This window comes from Lates calcarifer, linkage group LG21 (genome assembly GCF_001640805.2).
Source record: "Lates calcarifer isolate ASB-BC8 linkage group LG21, TLL_Latcal_v3, whole genome shotgun sequence".
Lineage (NCBI taxonomy): Eukaryota > Metazoa > Chordata > Actinopteri > Centropomidae > Lates > Lates calcarifer.
In genome coordinates, this window is record NC_066853.1 from 24,708,485 (window position 1) to 24,729,462 (window position 20,978).

Consider the following 20,978-nt stretch of genomic DNA (forward strand, 5'->3'; position numbering starts at 1 on the left):
CTCAGTCCCATACATTCTGGTCTATCATGTTCTGTTGTGTGCTCAGCCTCTGTGAGCACATCTCATTTGCTGTTTCTTCCAGTGGGCGGAGTAGCAGGGCTTCGCCTGGCCGCACAGCGCTACTCTCCGCTCCGCTCAGTGTTATTATATTGCCGTTACCTATCCACTCATGCGGACCCCGCTAAATCTGATGGAATAGCCGTGGGGTCTGGTGGTGGACTATACTGGGCTTGAAGCGGACTGGGTGAACCATGGCTGCTAAAGAGGACCTCTACAGTAAAATCCTCCCTCGGAGGCTCCGGCAGAACCGGCCGGGCTCAGTGAAATGTGGCTCCAATCTTGATGTGTTGTTATCCATGGGCTTCCCCAGACCAAGGGCGTAAGTAGTCTGACCTAAACACCGTGGTGTGTGTGTGTGTGTGTGTGTGTGTGGAGAGTGGAAGATTACATGCATGTCAGAGGTCGTACGGAGAGCTAACGGAGACACGGCCGGTGACTGAGCAGAGAGTAACGGGTTTGTTATGGGAGTTACGTTAGCGGACGAGTCAAACGCAGCATCACTACACACTCGCATCGGTTTGTAGTGTATGCAGCTAGCTGGTGTTCCCTGTCCACAACTACACACAACTGAGGAGCAGAATGAAACAGGCACTTCATAAGAATGAACTCGGATATAACCGCGTAGAGCTCAGAAGCAAGCGGCCGAGTGGAGCTCAACACAATTAGCAAAGATGAAACAATAAAAGTTAACAACAGAAACACCAATAGTTTCATTATATATATATTTTTTCCCACTCTTTACCGTAGTTGAAGTTTGGAGCACTCATGTTTAAGCTTTATTAGGAAATGCTGTTTATAAATGTTAAATGTTTATTTGCTTTTTTGGCCAAACTTACAATGAGCAGGAAACTTCTGTCATATTTCAGCCATGTTCTTGAGGAGCTGTCATACGTGAACAATTCAGAAAACTGGAGTCAGGAGTCATGAAGTCATGACTGTGTGTGTGTGTGTGTGTGTTGGGATGGGTGGGAGGTGTGTGTGTGTGTGTGTGGAGGGGGGGGGCACGCGGGGGAATCACCCTGTGTCCTCTGCTGTTGCTGAATGGAGGGACTGTCTTTGACTTGGCCAGATCAGTGAGTTCATATCTGTCCTGTCGGCTACAGGCTCTCACTGTAAACACAACACTACGGTCTACTCTATATCATCAGCCAGAAAAGCAGCATTTTATACTCAGTACTCAGTAGTAGAATTCAGCGAGCAGGATTCTTCATTTTTGTGTTAGGCAGTTGTTCACAGATTTTCTTTGTTGCTGCTTATCAATCAGAGAGAGAATTCTACAATCACATTTTTTAAACACACCAGCCATGCTAGTACAGCTACCAATAGACTAGAGGTCTGTGGTGTCAGACCAGTCTCTTGTTAATCAGTATCCACAGTGAATGGATTCTCTTCACTGATTAAAGGTTACAGATTGAATGGACACAGAGTCAGTGAAGTATAAGACACAATTCTGAGGCACCACATAATAATAATGTAACAGTAGCAATACTGGATAATGTCTGTTACATAAAAACATACAGTACATTCATTTTTTTATTTAAACCATATCCACTGTAAGGTAACTTGCTAATGATCACTACCAAGCTTGCACAGAAGCTGGTGAAGGTGAAGTGATTTTCTGCTTATCCTCTGTATCTGCTGGATGTCAGCAGATACAGCAACAATAACATTTATTCAGAGTGATGAAGTTCCATAATTACTCTTAGGTTTGCTCTGTGTTTCCTGAGGGAAATATCTGGCTCTTCAGCTAAATTCTCCACAATGTTTACTGGCTGACTGCTTACTTGGTCTGCTGTTTGATGCAGGGCAGGTAGTGTACAATGGGTTTTTCAGAGGTTTTTGCTGTAAACAGCCAGAGGTGATGAGAGGGGAGTATGTGGGATGGAAAACCAATACCATTATCATCTAAAATACTGTTGGGTCATAATGCTCTATAAAAAATGTCACAATGAGCGACCCCTTTCGCATTACACATCGTTATTTGATCCACTGTTATAAGAAATATTGCTCACTGCAGCTTCAGTGGAAGATTATTATTTATAATACAATCATCAGACTTTGTTAATTTTACCTATGCTACGTGTAAGAATTAATAATAAAAATCCAATGGTATAATGAGTCAGACAGAAACATGCAATTATTTTCATTATTGATTAATTTGCTGATTATTCTCTCACCGATTTATCATTTTGTTCAATCAACAGTCCGAAACCAAAATTCAGTTTACTATTGGATAATGGATGGATAATAAAGGAAAGCATCAAACCTGACAGTTGCAAACCACTGAATCTTTGGCATTTTTGCTTAAGAAATGACTAAACTGATTGTACAATATTTAAAAATATATAATCAATTATTTTACTAATTTTTGTAGCTCTACTGATTATACACCAAGACCATTCTGCCTGAAAAAAATATACTTTTGCTCGTAATATTTTAGCTATATTTTTTCTTTTTTCTTTTTTTTAGAGGGTGGGACATTTTACATTGAAGAATCAACTTAACAGTCATCTCTGACAGACAAACAATGTAATTGCATTGCTGTGTCTAAATGACCACAAATATATCTTTGGCATCTCTCTACTGCAATTTTTTGTGTCATATACATGAATATTAATATTTTAACAATAAGTTAATATTGGCAAATTGATTTATCACTCATGTATTCTGTGTTTTGAACTGGGTTTTCCAGAGATTTGTTTGTCAAATGCTATAGCCACTACCGATATATGAATTTTCCATGTATGATGACTGTCATTGATCATCCAGAGGCTTTACTTTTAAGCTTCTTCTTCATCTTCTTCCTGTTTTTATGTTTTCACACATTAAATGTGAAAAAAGATCATTTCCTGTGTACCAGAGAATTTTCCAAGGAATGACCTCTCTGACTCCAGCTGGTTAAAACAGCAGACGGAAAAGCTTTTATAACTTGTCTAGGGTAGAATCAGTATTGTGTCATATTAATTAGCAAATGTATCCAAACCTGTTTTTGTCTATTATTTGATGTCAAGGAGAAATCCCAGAGGACCTCTCTTTTTTCTCTTCATACACTCAGCATTGCATCTTTTCCACCCCTTTCACCCAGACAGATGTCACACGTCAAGAGTATTTGTGTAAGTGTTTGTGAGTGTGGATGTCAGAGGAAGTGTGCTGTGGTTTGCTGAATGGACACAGCAGACGATGACAGGCCCCCAAGCAGGCCATTGCTGGCCTAGAACACACTCCCTCGGGGAAGCCACAACCTCTTTTATATCAGCCCACGACTGCTTGGCCTGGACACGGCCACTTATTAATTCCCTTTCTCTGTCTGTCTCTCTCCCTCTTTTTTCTGTGAGAAGTTGACCCACTAAATTTCCTGACCAACTCTAGGTGTCCTGGTTCTGTTGTAAAAGGATTATTTATGTGTAGAAAGATTAATTTTATCTGCTGCTGTTAGTCAGGCCATTGTTTTGGTTTGGGGGCATTCCTCACATGGCTACCAGTGTTGACACAATGGCTTTCTATGGCTGGCTTTTTATGACAATGTTTAGTAATATCAGTACAGGAGAGTATGATTAACAATGCAATTGATTGTACACTGTGAATTTTGAATTCAGACAGTTAATCATGGATTAATTTAGGGCTGTGCCAGACTCAGAATTTTGTCAGTTGAATTGGATTTAGCTGTTTGATACAAAGATTTGACTATTTGTTCCTTTTTTCATATAGACATAAAGTTGCCATATGTCATAGCTCAGTTATGAAATCCTACTCCACTGTCAAATGTCTCTCCTGCCGGGATGCTGACAGTGTTGTCAGTCAGTGTTAACTCAGCATAACATCGGTAGTTTCCATTTTAGCTGTATGCATTACTGCAACAGGCACACAACTCTCAGCAGGCAGGCAGAACTCAGCATAACACCTTACATCAGAGATGAGAGTATCGGTGCAGCCAACAGAAACAAGTCACATTTCCCTGCCTCATGCTGTCGGATGCAGCTCTGCCTTCCGATTCTGTTACCGTCTATTTAGTTAGTTACTAACCCTATAGAGTTAGTTTTGTGGTTTGGTCATTTTAAGACAGGACTAGGTTGGATTATTTTCCAAATGGTGGCTCAAATTTTCAACAGAAAAGAAGACCCAGGTAAATATTAATATATAGGAGGGTCCCCATTAACAGGCCAGGGGATAACCCAAACTTCATTTCAAGGATTATCACCAGTGATGAGAGTTGGGTCTCCAGGACGCAGCATGTCAGGAGTGTGACTGGAAGCATGCATGTCAGTTTTTTGACCTTTGCATGGCTGTTCACTGTGAACTTGTCCCCCATACTCAGACTGTTGAAGGTTGCATATTTAGTGTCTGACCATCTGAGAATACCAGACTAGAATAAATAAATCCCAGAGAAGACTGAATAATAAATGTATGTCTTAGATAAATTAAATAAAAATTTTGTTCTCAGCTAAATGTCTCTTAATTAGTTAAATGTAAAATTGACAAAAGAAACTTATCAAATCTCAATCTTATGTCAAATGAATGCTGCTTCCAGTCAGTTACTACACAATACTGCTAAAATAAAAAATCCATCTTGCTATTATTAACTGTTGACATTTCCATCATCGTGGAACCAGGAAATGACTTTAGGTCGAGTCTACATCAACTCCAGGTTAAATCACTCTGAAAACAAAATCGATTGCGCACATCATTCTTCTCTCCAGAGAAGAAAAGCTTCTAGCAAGTCACAAGGTGCATCTCTCTGGGTTTGTAAATGACAGTCTTGTGCATGTCAGCTAACTCTTAATGTAATGATCAATTATCCATGAAACAAACAGAGTCATGCTTGTTTTTTACAAGAATAGCCTGACCAGGCTGCTTAATCATCTCTGCTTGTTGGCACAGAATGATGGGAGAGAGTGTATCATTGGGAACTAAAACGATTAGTTAGTATCAGATCCAAGAGCAAAAATGTGTTGCTCAGGAAGACATGAGCATGAACAATCTGTACTCACCCAAAAGTAGTCTTGGTATATGCTCAAAAATCCTGGCAGAAGGATACCAATCTCTCTCTCTCTTTGTATGCATAACGTCTTGTGTGTTTTGGCAAATGGATTTGGTTTAAGTTCTCACTCTTATACACCCTGGAAACTTAGAATTCAGTGAGCTTCTTACCATGAGGGATAGGATTCTCCCTGAGCACACTATTGTCTTACAAAGTCAGAATAGGTTTGGTCAAAGATGTATTTCCACTGTGGTCCTTGTTGTAGAGAGGAGACGTACTTGTCGATGAGGATAACGTTAAGGAGATAGAAGCATAGCGTCTGTGAACTTCTCTCAGAAGCTGTAATGTGAGCAGCGCATTAGCAGAGCAGCTTTGGTTCTGTGTGTGTCTACATAAGAAGAGTTCCCCCTTTTTGCATGCATGTTTAAAGTTGTTCTAATAGAAACCACTAATGAATATAAACAAGAGTTTTAATGCACACAGTGTATGTTGCAGTGACTATTAGAATCATCATACTAGTGTGATTGGATGCATTAAGGGGTTAAATTGAGCATTTATAAAGTGTTTTAGAAGAGTTTTCAAAATATTGCAATAAAGTACAGTACAGTATAGTGTATTGTGTCAAGATATAACCTAAAATTATTGCAATATTTTTTGTTGGCCATTTTGCCGAACCCTACTCGTCCACTGACTCCACTCTGCATTTATTGTACCACAGCTGTCTTATTAGGATGATGGAATGAGTATTTTGAGATCTGAAGTTTTAGCTCAATGATGTAAGTTCGTTCTCTGTGTTTGAATCTGTGTCATCTTCTCTGGTACCCCACCGGAGTAGATGATATCCAAAAGATGGTTCATAACACTTAACAGAGTATGCCTTATAATACTTTTAAAGCAGCTAAAACTGGACTCAATTTGTGTCGCATTGTATCGCGTAGATGTACCAACGCAGTATTAGTAACAGTAAATATAAAGTTTTAGCAATCTTGAGGAAAACCCATGTGACGTTGTATTTGTAGCCTTATTTTAGGTCAACATACAGTTGTTGTCTTTCTATGAAGTAAGATTTAAGTTATTAAGTTCTGACAGATGGACACCCACTCACTTCCTGTGTAGATAATGTGTTTTGCTATACTGGTCATAAAACTTTATACTGTCATAGTGAGAACTGTAATGCACAACTAATGCATATCTTCTGGGCCCACTACACCTATTAGCACTACACCATCTCAGCTGATTTGATATATTTTCTCCCATTTCACAACATCTGTCAACACAGGAAATGTGTTTTGTGTATATCTCAACTCGAGGGTTGCATATCTGCTGATTTGAAGGAAGAAAGGAAAATGTCTGCTTAGAATATGTTCAAGTCTGCTACATCTGTAAGAGCTACATACAGTATATCCTAGCTATGGGAACTCTAAAGTGCTGTGGAGTTGGTAACTCTCATGAATTATTGAGTCACTCCCTTGTTTTTTTATTCCAACATCTTTGAAATGCAGATGAATATGAGCTTATTCTGAAGATTTGCTTCCATTCTGCCTTCACAAATTGGTTTCAGCTCTTTGGGACTATTTGATGATGATTGTAAAATCCAAATGATACACCTATTATTACATTTGAAGTGTCATCATTATATGTCTGCCTCAGTGGGGAGCCTCTAACAAGGTCATATAAATGTCATTAGTCTTCTTCCTGAAATAGGAGAGCTGCATCACTGGATATAGCTGCTGTCGTTCACTAGTGCACTTCCATTGCAGCTTGGTGATCATATCATGATTCATTTGAAGCTCTGTCCGGAAGAAGGGAAACAGACAGCACTATCAGATTATGGGTCATTGTCTCCACTCAGATATCTCACTGTGGTGGTATGAAATTCAAGGTAGTGCAACTGCTGGGTTTCAGGCAGGTTTGCATTACAAATAACCCACAAACAAATGTCATTCCTAAAAAAAGAAAAGAAGAGAAGAGCCTTTACTATTTATATTTTGTTTAAAGGCTTATTCTACTGCCTTTATTTCATTGGCAGGTTTTTGTGTGTAGTATTTTGTGCTTGATTTCTGTCAGTCTTGGAGGTTTATTGTGACCCACAGTATTCATCTTGCTCTTGTTCCTAGATGATTTCATTCAGTATTTGATTCCTAGAACCAGAGGTTCTGCATCATGCTTGTGGCCTAAGGCACTGATGGAGAGATACTACACGAGCAGCAAAGATTTTTAAAGGCTGATATTAGTAAGGTCAGTAGGTTGCAAATACATTTGGTTTGAAGCTGATGATTTCCAATATTTTGTGCTGGTATTGGCTATCTTCAAATCTTGCAATTTTAATACTCTAAATGCCCAACATAGAAGAATATATATATATATATATATATATATATTTTTTTTTTTTTTAAATAAGAATTTAAGAAACAGCATTTAATAATTCATGTAGGGGTAGAAACCTTCTGAAACAGGATTTTGATAACACTGGAATACTCAAACATGTCTTAACAATGTTTTTTTTTAGGGTGAGACAGCTGTGACACTGCATCTCCCATTTATTTAGATTGCTGTAGTGGTTTTAAGTCAGACAAATTTATATTAATTGTCAGATTAATTAACAGATTGTTTATTTCATGTATGAATGTGAGGAAGGTCTCCTCATCACCTTACACAGATCTGATGTTTTTGTCCTCAGCGAAGCAGAGCCTTCAGTCATATGCTTCTTGTACACTATGATTAATTCACTAACTGTGTTTCCACTTGCACTGTGTCACATTTTGTTTTAATCAACGCTTCAACTCTTTGACCTCATCCAAGCATAAAAATGTTCATCTTTCAAAGTTCTGCTTATTAAAATTACTGATTACTGAGTGTTTCACTCCAGTGCCCTATATAGTGCTATAGTCCCTATAGGCAAGTGTAGCCACTATGCAACCAGCTTGGCAATATCCCTGTACTGTTATTTCAGGGTAACAAGACCAGTCCTGTATCTAAGTGAATGGGAGAAACCCATAACTGGTCACAGGCATATATAAACTATATGTATCAAATTACCAGTCAAATCTGGTTAAAAATGCTTTAAGTTTGCTGAGTTTGCCACAAAATAAGGCTTAAAATGTTTGTTTCCACATTATGCTTCTACTATGCATGGTTTCACAACACCAACTGTGCCGTGATGGGATGCCGTCAGCTCATTCCACCAGAGCGTTTGAAACGATGGGAGTTTATGTCTGATTTTTTAATAAATATAGTTGAGGCATCACACAAGTTTCAGTCTGCACCCACCATCAGTGAGTGAGGTGGGACATGTGTCATACAACTGCCATCTTTGGTGTTAGCGACTATTCTATTCAAGACTTTGTCTCCTCCCTTATAAGCTCTCTGATAGTGCCCCTAGTTCTGAAATAGTAAACGTTACCAATGTAGGGTGGAGTTACTGGGCAAAATCCATATTAACTCCACTAGCTGTGGTTATGTTGGAGTTGACTGATGCTGGCTACTGCCAGATTTTAAATAAATGGCCTTTATCAGTCCCATTTATCTGTCCAGCCTCAGTAAACAGCTCCCAGGACAGTTGTCTGCCTACAGCTGCTGAGACAGCATTTGTAGGTTTGATTTAGGCCTGGAGGCTGCTGGGATTGACAGGTGTCCTCTGCCTCCTCCTGCAGCCTTCTAGTTAGGCAGCAGTACCACAGTCAGCTGCTACAGTGGTTGCTCTATATTTAGATTTTAGATTTAATCATTGTAAAACTAATATGTAGAGAGATAAATTAGAATTTGTTCATTATAGGTTCAAAATATCATCAAATAATATAGGAGGCAAGTCATAACACAGTCAGCATTTATAACTGAACTTTTACTCAAGTAAGATCAGCCAACAATACAATTTCAAAATAATTCCAACAGTATCAGGAGCCAAATACCAGAGTTAGCTAAGCTGTGGCTGTTTAGGACAGTTGAGTATAGCTGCCAGTATGACAAAAAAATGTCCCATTTCTTATAACTTGTGAAAAAAGGGTTCTCACTAAATGTGCAGATAAACTTCAGAATGCTGACGTCTTGACACACAGATCTGCATATCTTGTTCTTTCCGATGTTAGCTACTTAATGTTGTGTCATCAGTTATTTGGTCAGATATTATTCATTCAAATTAGGGGAGACGAACACACATTAATAAACACAGCTATAGTTGGTCATAACTTTCTGTTATTATAAGATCATAGTACTATTATAAAATCACATCTGTCTTTTTGTTGTCATTTATTCTTAAAAAGAAACATTTATTTTTACAGCAAGAAAATTAGCAAGAAATTCCTGTTAAAGCAAACATTTTAGCACTCTTTCAAATCAATCATCAATCAGTGAATTCTGTATCTATTTTCTATCTAAGTCTAACACCACCTAAGTTACTGACCGTTGCAGTGTTGGCATGACCTTGAATTCTGTTTGGTTTTTCAGTGCCAAGTTAAACCTGCTGGGATTTCCCCAAATTTTAATGCAGAATACCATCTGATAGAGCACTCCAGGACTGAGGCTTGCATTCATGGAGCCTTGGGTTGCCCTTCAGCTGATCGATGACAAATACCACTACACCTCTAAAATTCTTTTTTATGTGTAGCTCCTGACATTTCAAATGTCTTAAAACAATACAGTCTACTGTGCACACTAATATCAGAGTTTCACTATGTCTCACACCAAGCATGCAGTAAAACCTCATTTGTGTAAATGAGTCATTGACAATTTGTCTGATATGGGCTACAGTGTGTTCACTTTAAGCATTGTTATATTTAATTGGACTTGAATGGAAAGGTTAAACTAATCACACTTTATATCAAGCCAACAGTATCAGTTGTTCTTTTGGTCACAATATTTTTAGCAAATATTTTAAAACCCATTGTATTAATATTTATCTGTATGCATGGATTATTGTAATAGTTATGCTTGTGGATGTTGTGGTCTTTTTTTCTGTGTGGCTGCACGGCTGCAAGATGTTTTTGCATGTTTTCAAGAAAAACTTCAGAACAGAAAGAAGGATCATGTTAGGATACAGGGATACAGTATATGCAGGATGCTGTTCTCTTTCTTGTCAAGATTCAAAGTGGGCATTTTGAACATGTAATCTATGTCTGTACTTTGACTAACAAAACTATTGAATCCATAAACTGCTGGTGAAAAGTGACTTCACCAATTCTTTCATGGCAATGGATGCTTTCCCTGGTGTTGAGGACATTTTGCTGGCACACACCAAAGTTACACATGAACATTTGACATTTACTCACTTCAGGTAAATAAATAACCAGTTCCAAACATTTGCTTTTCTGGTCTTGTGACTATTGTGACATGGCCATTTTGACTCGGACTCATCTTTGTCTTGTGAGTGTTTTGAGTCAGACTTATCTTGTGGATGTCTTGTCTTGTTTGTGTTTTTACACTGACTTGATGTGTCTCTGCACTGCAGAAAGCTGCAGCTGGACTTTTTGGCGGGAGGCATAGAACTACAAGGCGGTAATCATGGTCTTATGGATGTTTTGACTCAGACTTGTCTTGACTCATGGGTCTTCTGACATGGTCTTGTCTTGTGGGTGTTATGACTCTTGTTTTGATGCCGACTTGCGTCTCTCTCTTTCTAATAAATGTTATTTCCTGACCCTAACACATTTCAAATTTTACTGAAGCCATGTACTCAGTGATTAAAGTTATATGACAGCTGACGGTCACTATGACCAACACTAACACAGCACTATGAAGAATAGACTCTGCCTTGACTTGGTCTTGAGCCCACTTTAACCTGGGTGTGCTTGTACTTGTATGCAACAGAAAGTTAGTCAGGCGCAGGTGTGATATGCTGGATATGATGCAGTTTATCAAATATTTATTGTAGAAGTGCTGTACATGAGCTGTGTTTAGGAAGAATGTTCGACAAGTTTCTCCACCCAGCCTGAAAGTATCAGCATATAACAGCAGCTCTCTGCAGCAGCAGTCCACTCCTCTCCACAGACATGAGTATCAGCCTTCAATCCATCATTATTCAAACCCTGATGTGTTGCCCCTTCTCATGAACCAGCTCCTTGCTCTCCTGCAAATTTTAAAAATTTCGCAGTTTTTCAAGTTCCACTGCGCAAGCACAAATTCATAAACCATGCAGCTGCCCGGTGGGAAGAGAGCAGACTCTGCATCTTCTCTCATAGTTCAAAATAAGAGTAAAATCAGACTGTTTTCTGTTCTCAGGTCCAAGTACCCACCTAGTTGAAAACTGGAATGTGTCCTTGTCCCATGGTCCTTCTGTCACTGTTAGAGGGCCTCTCTCTCTCTTATGTATACACACACACACACACACACACATAACACATAACACAAGTGCACACAACTAATCTGTGAACACAGTTGCTGTTTTTATTTTGGTTTTGTAAAGGAGGACACTACAGGGTTGAAAGGATCAGGAACTAAAGTAGATTTGATGTGGCATTTAATCTCATGCCCAATTTGATGTGTGTGTGTGTGTGTGTGTGTGTGTGTGTACATACATGCACTTCTATCTTTGTGAGGACCAGTTTGAGTTTTAGACCTTTGTGGGTCCTCACAACTGTAAAGAACTGTTGGGGGTTAAGACTATTTTTAGGGTTCAGGTTAGGGTTAGGCATAGTGTAATGATAGTTGAGGTCAGGGTAAGGGGCTATGGAATGAAAGAGTGTGTGTGTGTGTGTGTGTGTGTGTGTGTGTGTGTTCATTCACGTATTTCAGTCTTTGGGTGGCTGTGCTTGGTACTTGCTGTTGTTTACATAAGCATGTGTTCATATGTCATCTGCTGTGCGTGTGTGTGTGTGCAGTGTAAATTCAGTGATGACTGCGCCATCTGTGCCTGTAGTACCTTTGCCAATACAGCGACTGGAGCAGCTCCAGCAGTCAGCTTCCTCCAGCTCCTGCCGTCTGCCCTCACATTCACTTCACTGAGACACGGCAGGAAGCTCCTCCATCTTGGACTGGCTTCCTGCTCCATTCTCCCTCCCACTGCGCTCCAGTAATCCTGCTGGATGACTGGATTGAAATGATTGTGGAGGAAAATAGATCTGAAGAGACACGTAATTACAGGCCTGATTGGACGTGGATATTACTGCCGTTAATGAATGTTTCCTTTAACCAGACAGTGCATGCTGGTTGTACTCTTCAGTGTTATGAATATGAATTTCAGACCACTGACCACATACATTTTCTCATTTTAGTGAATCTTCTCTTTTTCTTTTTTTTGTTCTACCTGCACCGGCCTTTTTTCAAATTCAGCAGAGTAGCATCAGAGTGTGAAAAAAATATCTGCTATTTCCTGAAAGTCAGGATGACCAAGCTGATATGGAGATAAGAGAAACACAGCTCCCATACAACTGCTCTTCAATTCTAGTGTTACATGATATCTTATCTGTTTCTACATGTTAAGTTGAGAGCCATATCTTGACAGGAAGAGCAGCTCAGCCTTTCGTGGAGAGGTGCTCGTGCATTCTGGATCAGGACAAAGGCTTTTTTAAGTTGAGAGAGTAAGAGCATTACACACAGCATTGATACTGTGAAAGAGACCCTCTCCAATGAGTTATCCAATAATGTACACAAGATATCGACATGTCCTTCAGGAATCAATGCTTTGAGGCTTAAAAGGAGGGCAACAAGAAAGCTTTACAAATAGAACTGACTTCACCACTTCCTTCACAGTTAAAGAAGCAGTGCAGCCTAATGAGACTGTGTATGAACATGTATTTAATAATAGTTATTATATTATTAATCTGTGTCACAGAGTAGCTTGCCGTGGTCTTGGTTTTAGTATTGAGAGCTTTTAATGTTGACATTATTATATTGACACAACTTTTCACATTTTCTTTTGACATTAAATTACACAAAAAGAAGCATAGTCAGAAGAATATGGCTTGCCAAATGCCCCAACTATATCTGTGTATACATTTATTTTCAATATTAATTTTGGGTTCAAAAGGATTTTCCATCTCGTTGCTTGTCATTCCAAGCTAAAAGCATCTGTAACGTCTGCAATGTGAACCTTATTTTTAGTCTCTAAACTGTAAAGGATGTAGATTGTTATATCAATTTTCCTTTTGTAATAACCTAATATACCTACTGACAAATGTATTGGAAATGTATGGACATGTAATGTATTTCGATATTTTGAAACTGAAGATCATCTCATTCTGTTGCTTGTGGCAGATGTTCCTAGTACATATTATGCTATTCTGCTGTGCCCCTGATGTAGCACGTTATAGTTCATGCATGTGCCTCCATACTCTGCATCGAATGACAGTGTTTGTGTTTGGTGCTCCAGTTAATAGAAATATGGTTTAGCCTTGTACTGTGAGGTGTTAGTCAAAGAATTTATAATGGTTTGGACTGTGAACAGTAAATTAAAGAACAGACCAGATATTGTAAGTGTACTGTGCATACAGTTGTTTATTTTCAGACAAATCCATTTTTCACTAAGAGCACCTCAGGAAGGTAGAACTGAAAAATATATTTGTTCCTCAAATGTGACAGCTGGTTCACTGGTGAGAGGAATAATCTGCAGTCTCCACTGTTGTCTGTGATTATCTTAGAAGCACACTTGTCGTAGAGTGTGCACAGCCTTCATATAAGTAGTTGTTAATAATTATATGATGCACCTACAGTCTTGTCTTTCTCCATTTTCTCCTAGAGCTGTACGTGATCTCATGAGTGTCGGAACAGAGTTGTTAAACTGTGTTGGTCACACAACCACAACTTGTTCCATCGGTTGTTCGGGCTGTGAATCACTCGCGTTACTCACTCAGTTATTAATCTATTTGAACCTGTTTATCCTTTAACCTATGAGTGGGTTAACTGATAATATCTTCAGAGGACTTAAAGCTTTTTGTATGAACTCTGAATAACATGTCAGCGTGAAAGGAGTCATTCACAGTGATGTAAATAAATAGTCACCTAACTCTGACTCTTGTTTCTGGTTAAATGGCAATAAACATCATCATTTAATTTCACCACCAGGAGTTGGAGGAGACCAAAATGGAGTTAATAAGAGAGTGAATATTGAACTTATATTCATCAGCTGGACAGATACATGAGTACTAATGTTGCTCTGTGTCTGCTGGATATGAGATTAGACAGAGTTTTCATAGCAACAGACCAGTGGGAAGGTCAATATCCAGCCTTTAGCAGTGGAATATAAATGAGATTCTCATGCTTTCCATTCGTGTGTGTGTGTGTGTGAACTAGTTTATCTGTGGATGAATATGTGTGTATAATTGGAGTTGAATCAGTGAGTGAATAAGTTGTCTGAACACTGTCTCTGTGGTTTTGGGTGGCTGTAGTCTTTCTCCAGCAAGGACCAATTAGGATTAATGAGTTGACAAACAACACAGAAATGAGCTGTGGAGAAAGATGCTTATTGTTTCCCTGAAGACGCCAACAAAAGGCTTTAAACCCAGAGTTCATTTTCACCATGAATAACAAACAGGCCGAATCTCCTCTTATTACTGAGCAGATTAGAGTTTTAGCTCTACAAACATTTCCTGGAGGCAGAGCTGGCCCAGAAGCACAAGTCATTCCACTGCAGAGCCAAAGCTTAACTCCGTTCAAGCTTTCTCAGTCACGAAGACTAAGTTGCTTGGAAATGCTCTATATACTCATAATGTTCTGTTTTTGTTAATGTATCTTTCCACCAACTTTGTTTGGAACCTGTGAGTGGTCAATATTAAATAAAAACCTTTTTGATCTTCAAAGAGTTAAATATCTTTCTGTGAGGATCATCTTTAGATTCAAAATGCTGCCAAGGTAGCTCTGAATAGACCAGCTAGCTGCTGCTGCTAACACTGGCTCTTCACTTTGATGCTGAGTAATAATCCACACGCACGACCCAGACTAGCTAGGTAGCTAGCTATGACAGTAGTATAGGCAACATTTACTTTAAAGGACAGCATACACAATGAAGATAAATCCACTGATGTCCAGTAAATGAAGTTCATATTAAGATTTTAATTAGATGAAAGTTGAAAATGTTCTTCTGCAGGTCCTCAGGTGCCATAAATGTTGAAATTCAATAATAAACAATGGGTTTGGTCCATTTAGACTTGTGGATGTGACATTTGAAATGAAATAAAAGAATGATCATCAGCTGAATTATGTACAATTTATTAATTTCCACTGGCAACACAACAGCACATCTAATATATCAATGTAAATATTAGTTTCCTTGTGATTGGCTGAAAAGTGAGGGTGCAGTGAGTGGTGACAACACTGTTATTATTATTGTTATTATTATTAGTAGCAGTATTGGAGTGATATGAAATAGAATGTGCAATCATGAAATACTGACATTATGACATGAAAAAAAAAAAGACTTGGAAAAGGGAAATTGAAAATGTATTTCTATAATGAAATAAAAAAAAAAAAAACTCCATGAGCAGCGATTGTTCATAGATCAAAAAGAATAATCAAACAAAACATAATCTTATTTATTTCATGATGTATCTTTCATTTGTTTAATATAGAACATGTTTGGGCTCCATTATTTGGGATATTGTTACATTATTACATTGACTGTTGCACACATTGTATGGTATTTTGAGCAAATGTCCCATAATGTAAAGTGTGAAACATCTACATCCCTGCACGCTAAACTCAGTCATCCATAAAGAAATTTGAGAACATTTATGATTTCATTTATTCTTAATGGTCTATGGTTTCAGTGTGGCTGCTAACATCTCACTCTGAGAGTGTGTTTCCATGTAACTTTAATAAATGCTGTCAAGGAGGAAGAACTAAATTCTGGAGAAGTTGCTTTATATTTCAAATTGTCATGACTTGGCACAAAATATAAGCTATCAGCAGCTTAAATCCAAGAATATCTGTATAGGGATTTGTGCTGATCTTAAGTAACCAGTTTGAGCTGAAGTGTAGTGTATATGTGTGTGTGCTTTTGTCTGGCTTGAGACTCCTTGGAACAATGTACAGTAAAACAGGAAAAAGATTATCAGTTCTATTATTGTGAGGACGGAAGTTTGTTTCCCCATCCACCACACACAGCACAATGCTGGCTCAGTATAGAAACAAAGTCTCTGAGAACAAACACACACCTCTGCCAATACAGCCAGAGCTACTAAAGCAGCTTAGGAGCAACCTTGAAAAACCACCCATTCACCACACTGTTGAACACACTGCAGAGGCTCTTTTCTGCTATTTGAAGAGGTATGATGGGTTGAAAGTGGGGATGTAGTAAAGCGAATGGTGAACATATTTCAGCTTAATTTATTCTTTTTATTTGTACAGTAGAGTCTAGTTAGAGTCTAGTTATTTTTGCCTGACATATAGCGTTATGATATAAAAGCGTGCACAGTATAACTTTTTTCAAACAAGTATATGTATACATTATACAGGATAGTATGTGCAGGCCTAGTTTTTCAGAACTTTACTCTACGAATTTGTATTTTCATATAATTAGCACAAAATTGTCACCAGACCCATTTCAGTTCAGTTTTTGGCTTGAGGTTAGGTTAAATTACATTCAGAGATTTAGGTCACAATAAGTTATTTTGGTGAAAGCTACACTCCCTGGTTTTGTTATAGCCTAGTCATGCAGTATCTCACTGTTCATGTTTTGAAACTCGTCTGTAGCCTGTGATGACTTCTGAAGCAGTAAGCTGCAGGAAAAAAGTACAAATTCCCTGCGAGATCAGGCTGGAAAAACCTCACTATAGTCCACAGGAAGTCAAGGGAAAGTGAGGTAAAATATATGAATCCAGCTTTTCTCAGATGGAGCATGTCCTGCTGCTGCCAGTGACCATAGCAATGCTAGATATTCATTTTGGCATATTTTACAAAGAACACTTAACTAGACTGGGATCCTGTTTGTTGTAACCAGGCTGGATAACAAGTTCATTTTTTGTTGTCGTTGTCATTGTTGTAGTGTTGAAGTCAGTTTCACTTTCTTTGGGAAGAGGTTTATACGTTGTAACAAATTAATGAATAATGAATGGTTAATGAATATTTTACAAATGTTTTATAGATAATTTATAAGCCATTAAAAGAGGATTTTTGCTGGTCATAAATAAGTCATTTACAGGTTATGGGTCTAGTATTTCTAATAAACCAACAGCAGAATATTATAAAAGTAAGTCAATAATCATGGGTTCTTATAATAGTTTTATAGTGGTGAAATACTGGACAGTATACTTAATTACTTATTAATTATTAATTTATAATTTTTTAAATCTAAGGGTCACCCTGCCTACAGCTCATACACACATGTAGCTTTGATCTGTATTAGAGACTTTATTGATCCCATGAGGGTAATTGTAATGTTACAGCACACTGAGGAAAACTATGCAATTTTTAAAGCTATACCACTATTTTCCTTAAAATAACAGCTTCAAAATCATTTTGATGCTACAATGACTTGTAATAGGGAGAACTGCACCTCTTTCACTCCCGCTCCTCACCCCACACACCTGTTCTTGTACTTCATACCTTGGATTGAGTGCGTTCGCTCTCCCGCAAGAAGTGTATAAAGCTTTACTGCACAATATCACACACACACACACACAGATGAAGCTAGCTCGGTAATTCATTCTTTCATTTATCAAGCCCTTTGATGAATTTTGTTTGATGCCTGAGTGATTGATAGACTTAGCTTTCTGTGTATGAGCTGTTAGCTTCTAGGAGTACGCTTCTTCCAGTACCCTCAACCGCTTAGACTCAAGAGAATTTAATTCACCAGCATTTTATATTTACCACTAGTGGCTGCAGATGAGGCTGTTGCCACTGCCCAGCAAAAGTCACAAAACTGTGCAAAATGGCAGCATATAATAAATACAGTAAAAATATGATATAGACAGTATGTAGAGATGGCAGCGCAACAGTGTGTTCACCTGTCACACAGAGGTGAGCTGTGGTAGAGTGTTCTGGTGACTGGGAAGAATGATTTCCTGACACGTTCTCCGTAACAGCGAAGCTGAATGAGTCTGTTAGGAAACCAGTTCCAGTGTTGGTCCTCCAGTCCAGTCTGTTGAACATCCAAGTACTTGTAGTGCTCCACAGCTCCTGCCTCCTCACCCATCATATCCTCATCTTATCCTCCTGAAGGCCAGAAAGCTTCTGTTCCTTGGGAAGAGGAACAGAGTCCTGTGGTTTTACAGGTACTGTGCTGACCTGCCTCATCATCATCTTTCTGTTTCTGTTTATAGGTTGATAACTGTATGTATGTGTGTGTGTGTGCGTGTGTGTTGTCATTTGTATGTGTGCCTCTTTGCAAATGTGTGTGTGTTGTCAGATTTGTAAACAGGAAATGTGAGGATGCATGCAGTCAGAGGACAAAGAGCCATGGGATTTCCCACAGTGACAGAACCGCTCAGCTAAATGAGGCTTCCCGTGAGTGGGTGGTGTGTGTGCATGTGTGTGTGTGTTTCCTTTAACTTGGGTGGGCTCATTTATGGTCTGTGTAAATTCTGGACAGCTGATAAACAGCATGAGACCAACAGAGAGTTCAATTATCACAGTGAAATATATTCATGTGTATGTGTTTGCTCTTATCCAATTGCTGCAGTTTGGGTTAAAGTTCTCCAGTAGATAATGTTATATAATACATTTTGCAAGTGTTGATCAGTCACATGGAATCCACTGATGGAGAGGACTGACTGGCTCTCAAGTTTAATAAAAGGATGAATATCGACCCAGAGTGTCAGCTTGTCTGGCATCAGTGCAGTTGGTTTTCACATGTGTTACATTAGTCTGTGGGAGCAGGCGAAACAAATTCATGTTGAGCAGTTGTCAGACAATACAGGGAGGAGCTCAGAGCATCCCAAATTAGCTGCCATCCTCACTGCCAAGACAGCTGGTTCTGGCAACTGGTTATAAGGTTTTTTTTTGTTGTTTTGTTTTTTAAACCAGCTCACCTCCTCTTTATTCTCCTCTTCCAAGTGGAAAAAAAGTAAAATACAGTATCAGTGTCTTTGTGCCACTGTGCAGCCTATACAGTGACTGTCACAGTGTTAATATGTTCATGTGGACGTGAACTGTTGCCTTTAACAGCTGCTGTATACAGCAGAGGACAGACAAGTGTTCTGGCTCAGGCTACACCATATCATATCATAGCCTGCTGCACTATATGGTCACACCACAGCTTGACATGTTTTCTGTACAGTGCAGTATGGTCATGTGTAATTTACTGGTACTGTTATTCAGGACAGATGCTAGACACGTGTCTCTAAAGCAAGACCTGAACTAACAAAAATGTTAATGAGCTATTACGGTGCTATGTCTGAGGACCCCCCCCCCCCCCCCCCCCCAGCAAAAACCAGTGTCAGCAAATCATTGAGAGTTTGTGACATTTTGGTCAGATGACACACTTAAATGTATGAATATGCACAAGTTTTTTGTTTTTTTCCCAGTGTGGTATGGGAATGTTTTAACCATCAGATGTGTCTGTTTGTAAAACCTGCAATGTAATGGCTTTTAATGGAGATTTTCAGTTTGTCATAGTGACCTCAATGCTGTTTTATGGTTTTCAATTCTGACAAGAGATAATTATGTATATTATTATATCACCATCTCCTCAGTCAAAAAATATTATAAAGTCAAAAATTAGCAGCTTCACAGCAGAAATTGGAGAAAGGTGTCTGCCTTATAAAAGCCATATCATTGCAACATTTATTTACATGCTTTAAAAGAGCAAACCACTGATTTGTCATTGTACCCCTACAAGATTATGATTCACAACAACCAATAGAGCAAAACCACATATATAATTTTTTAATACAATTTATTCTTCTTCCTGGTGCATTACATTACCACAACACAACCACCGACAGACAGGGTCAGGGATAAAGGGTGTCTTATGCTAGTGGTGGCTAATGTAGCCTCACTCTGTTGTTGTTTCATTGTAAAACCTGCAGTCTTCAGCCCCAGCCAACACTGAATCAAGTGATATAACCTGAGGACATTTATCAGATTTCACGCAGCTCCCTTTGGAGCCACAGAAGCCTCTATACAGCTTTTCTCACATACGCAGAAGTACTCCCCAACACCTAGAACAGACTTTGATGTGTGACATTTGTGGAGTTTCCCTTTAAGATTCAGTCTTTTTGCCTCTGAGATGATTATGCACATTAACCTTCATGCAGTCTTCAGGAGGTAGTAAATGGATGTTTGTATGAAGCTGTTTGGAAATCAGACTTAAGAACTACAGCAGGTCAAAATTTTCAGTAGCAGCACCAAAAGCAGTACTATCAATTACTTTTATATTTTTTTATATTTTTTATTCCTGAGGCCTTTATGACACATCTCTGATTTGCAAAATGACACTAAATGTCAGTCAGTTTATTTCTTCAGGTGACTTTGGAACATTCTGGGGGTTATGTTGTGTGGAAAATAAATGACTAAAGATGTGGGCACAAAAAGTAAAAAGGTAAAGTAACCCTTTCCTTGTCTTGATTGAAGGGGGTTTATTTCCTCATTACACAGTGAGTCATGTCACTCCATGATAGAAACAAAGCCCCACTGCATAACAGATGCAAGATGTCTGATGTATGATTGAATAGTCAGCGGAAATAACATTTCATATAGAGATGTGTTAATCATTATTAATCATCAAGTTATTAAAATGCTAAACAAATGGCCATCACAAGTTACCAGTGCTCAAAGTGAGCAAATACCAGCAAATGTTTGATCTTTTTACTGAATAAACCATTTTGACAATGAATTAATCATGGCATCAATTATTAATTGTCAGTTTCTGTTGACTATTAATTATCTATGACCTGTTTATTAAAAAAAATGCTAAGGTCAAGAAAGAAATCATGCTGAAATGATCTTGTTGGGCTGCTGGCTGATCACTAGTCTAACATCACAAAGGAAATTAGATGTTTTTTTTAAATGTGTCCTTTCAACTGAAATCACTGATACATACTGAAATTTTACCTGAGTAGAAACTGCAGTCAGA

The 20,978-nt window shown here is 38.5% G+C and overlaps 1 protein-coding gene across 2 annotated transcripts in view; it reads left to right on the top strand.

The window, feature by feature from the left end:
• Positions 1-46: 46 nt before the first annotated feature.
• ubash3bb (ubiquitin associated and SH3 domain containing Bb) overlaps positions 47-20,978 on the top strand; it is a 47,742-nt gene continuing 26,810 nt past the window's right edge. Inside the window, exon 1 of one of the 2 annotated variants that reach the window (XM_018693291.2) lies at positions 47-379. In XM_018693291.2, the coding sequence (XP_018548807.1) occupies positions 252-379 (128 nt within the window). In that variant the 5' untranslated portion in view covers positions 47-251. The remainder of the gene's footprint in view (positions 380-20,978) is intronic. The other variant, XM_018693290.2, reaches the window with a different exon arrangement.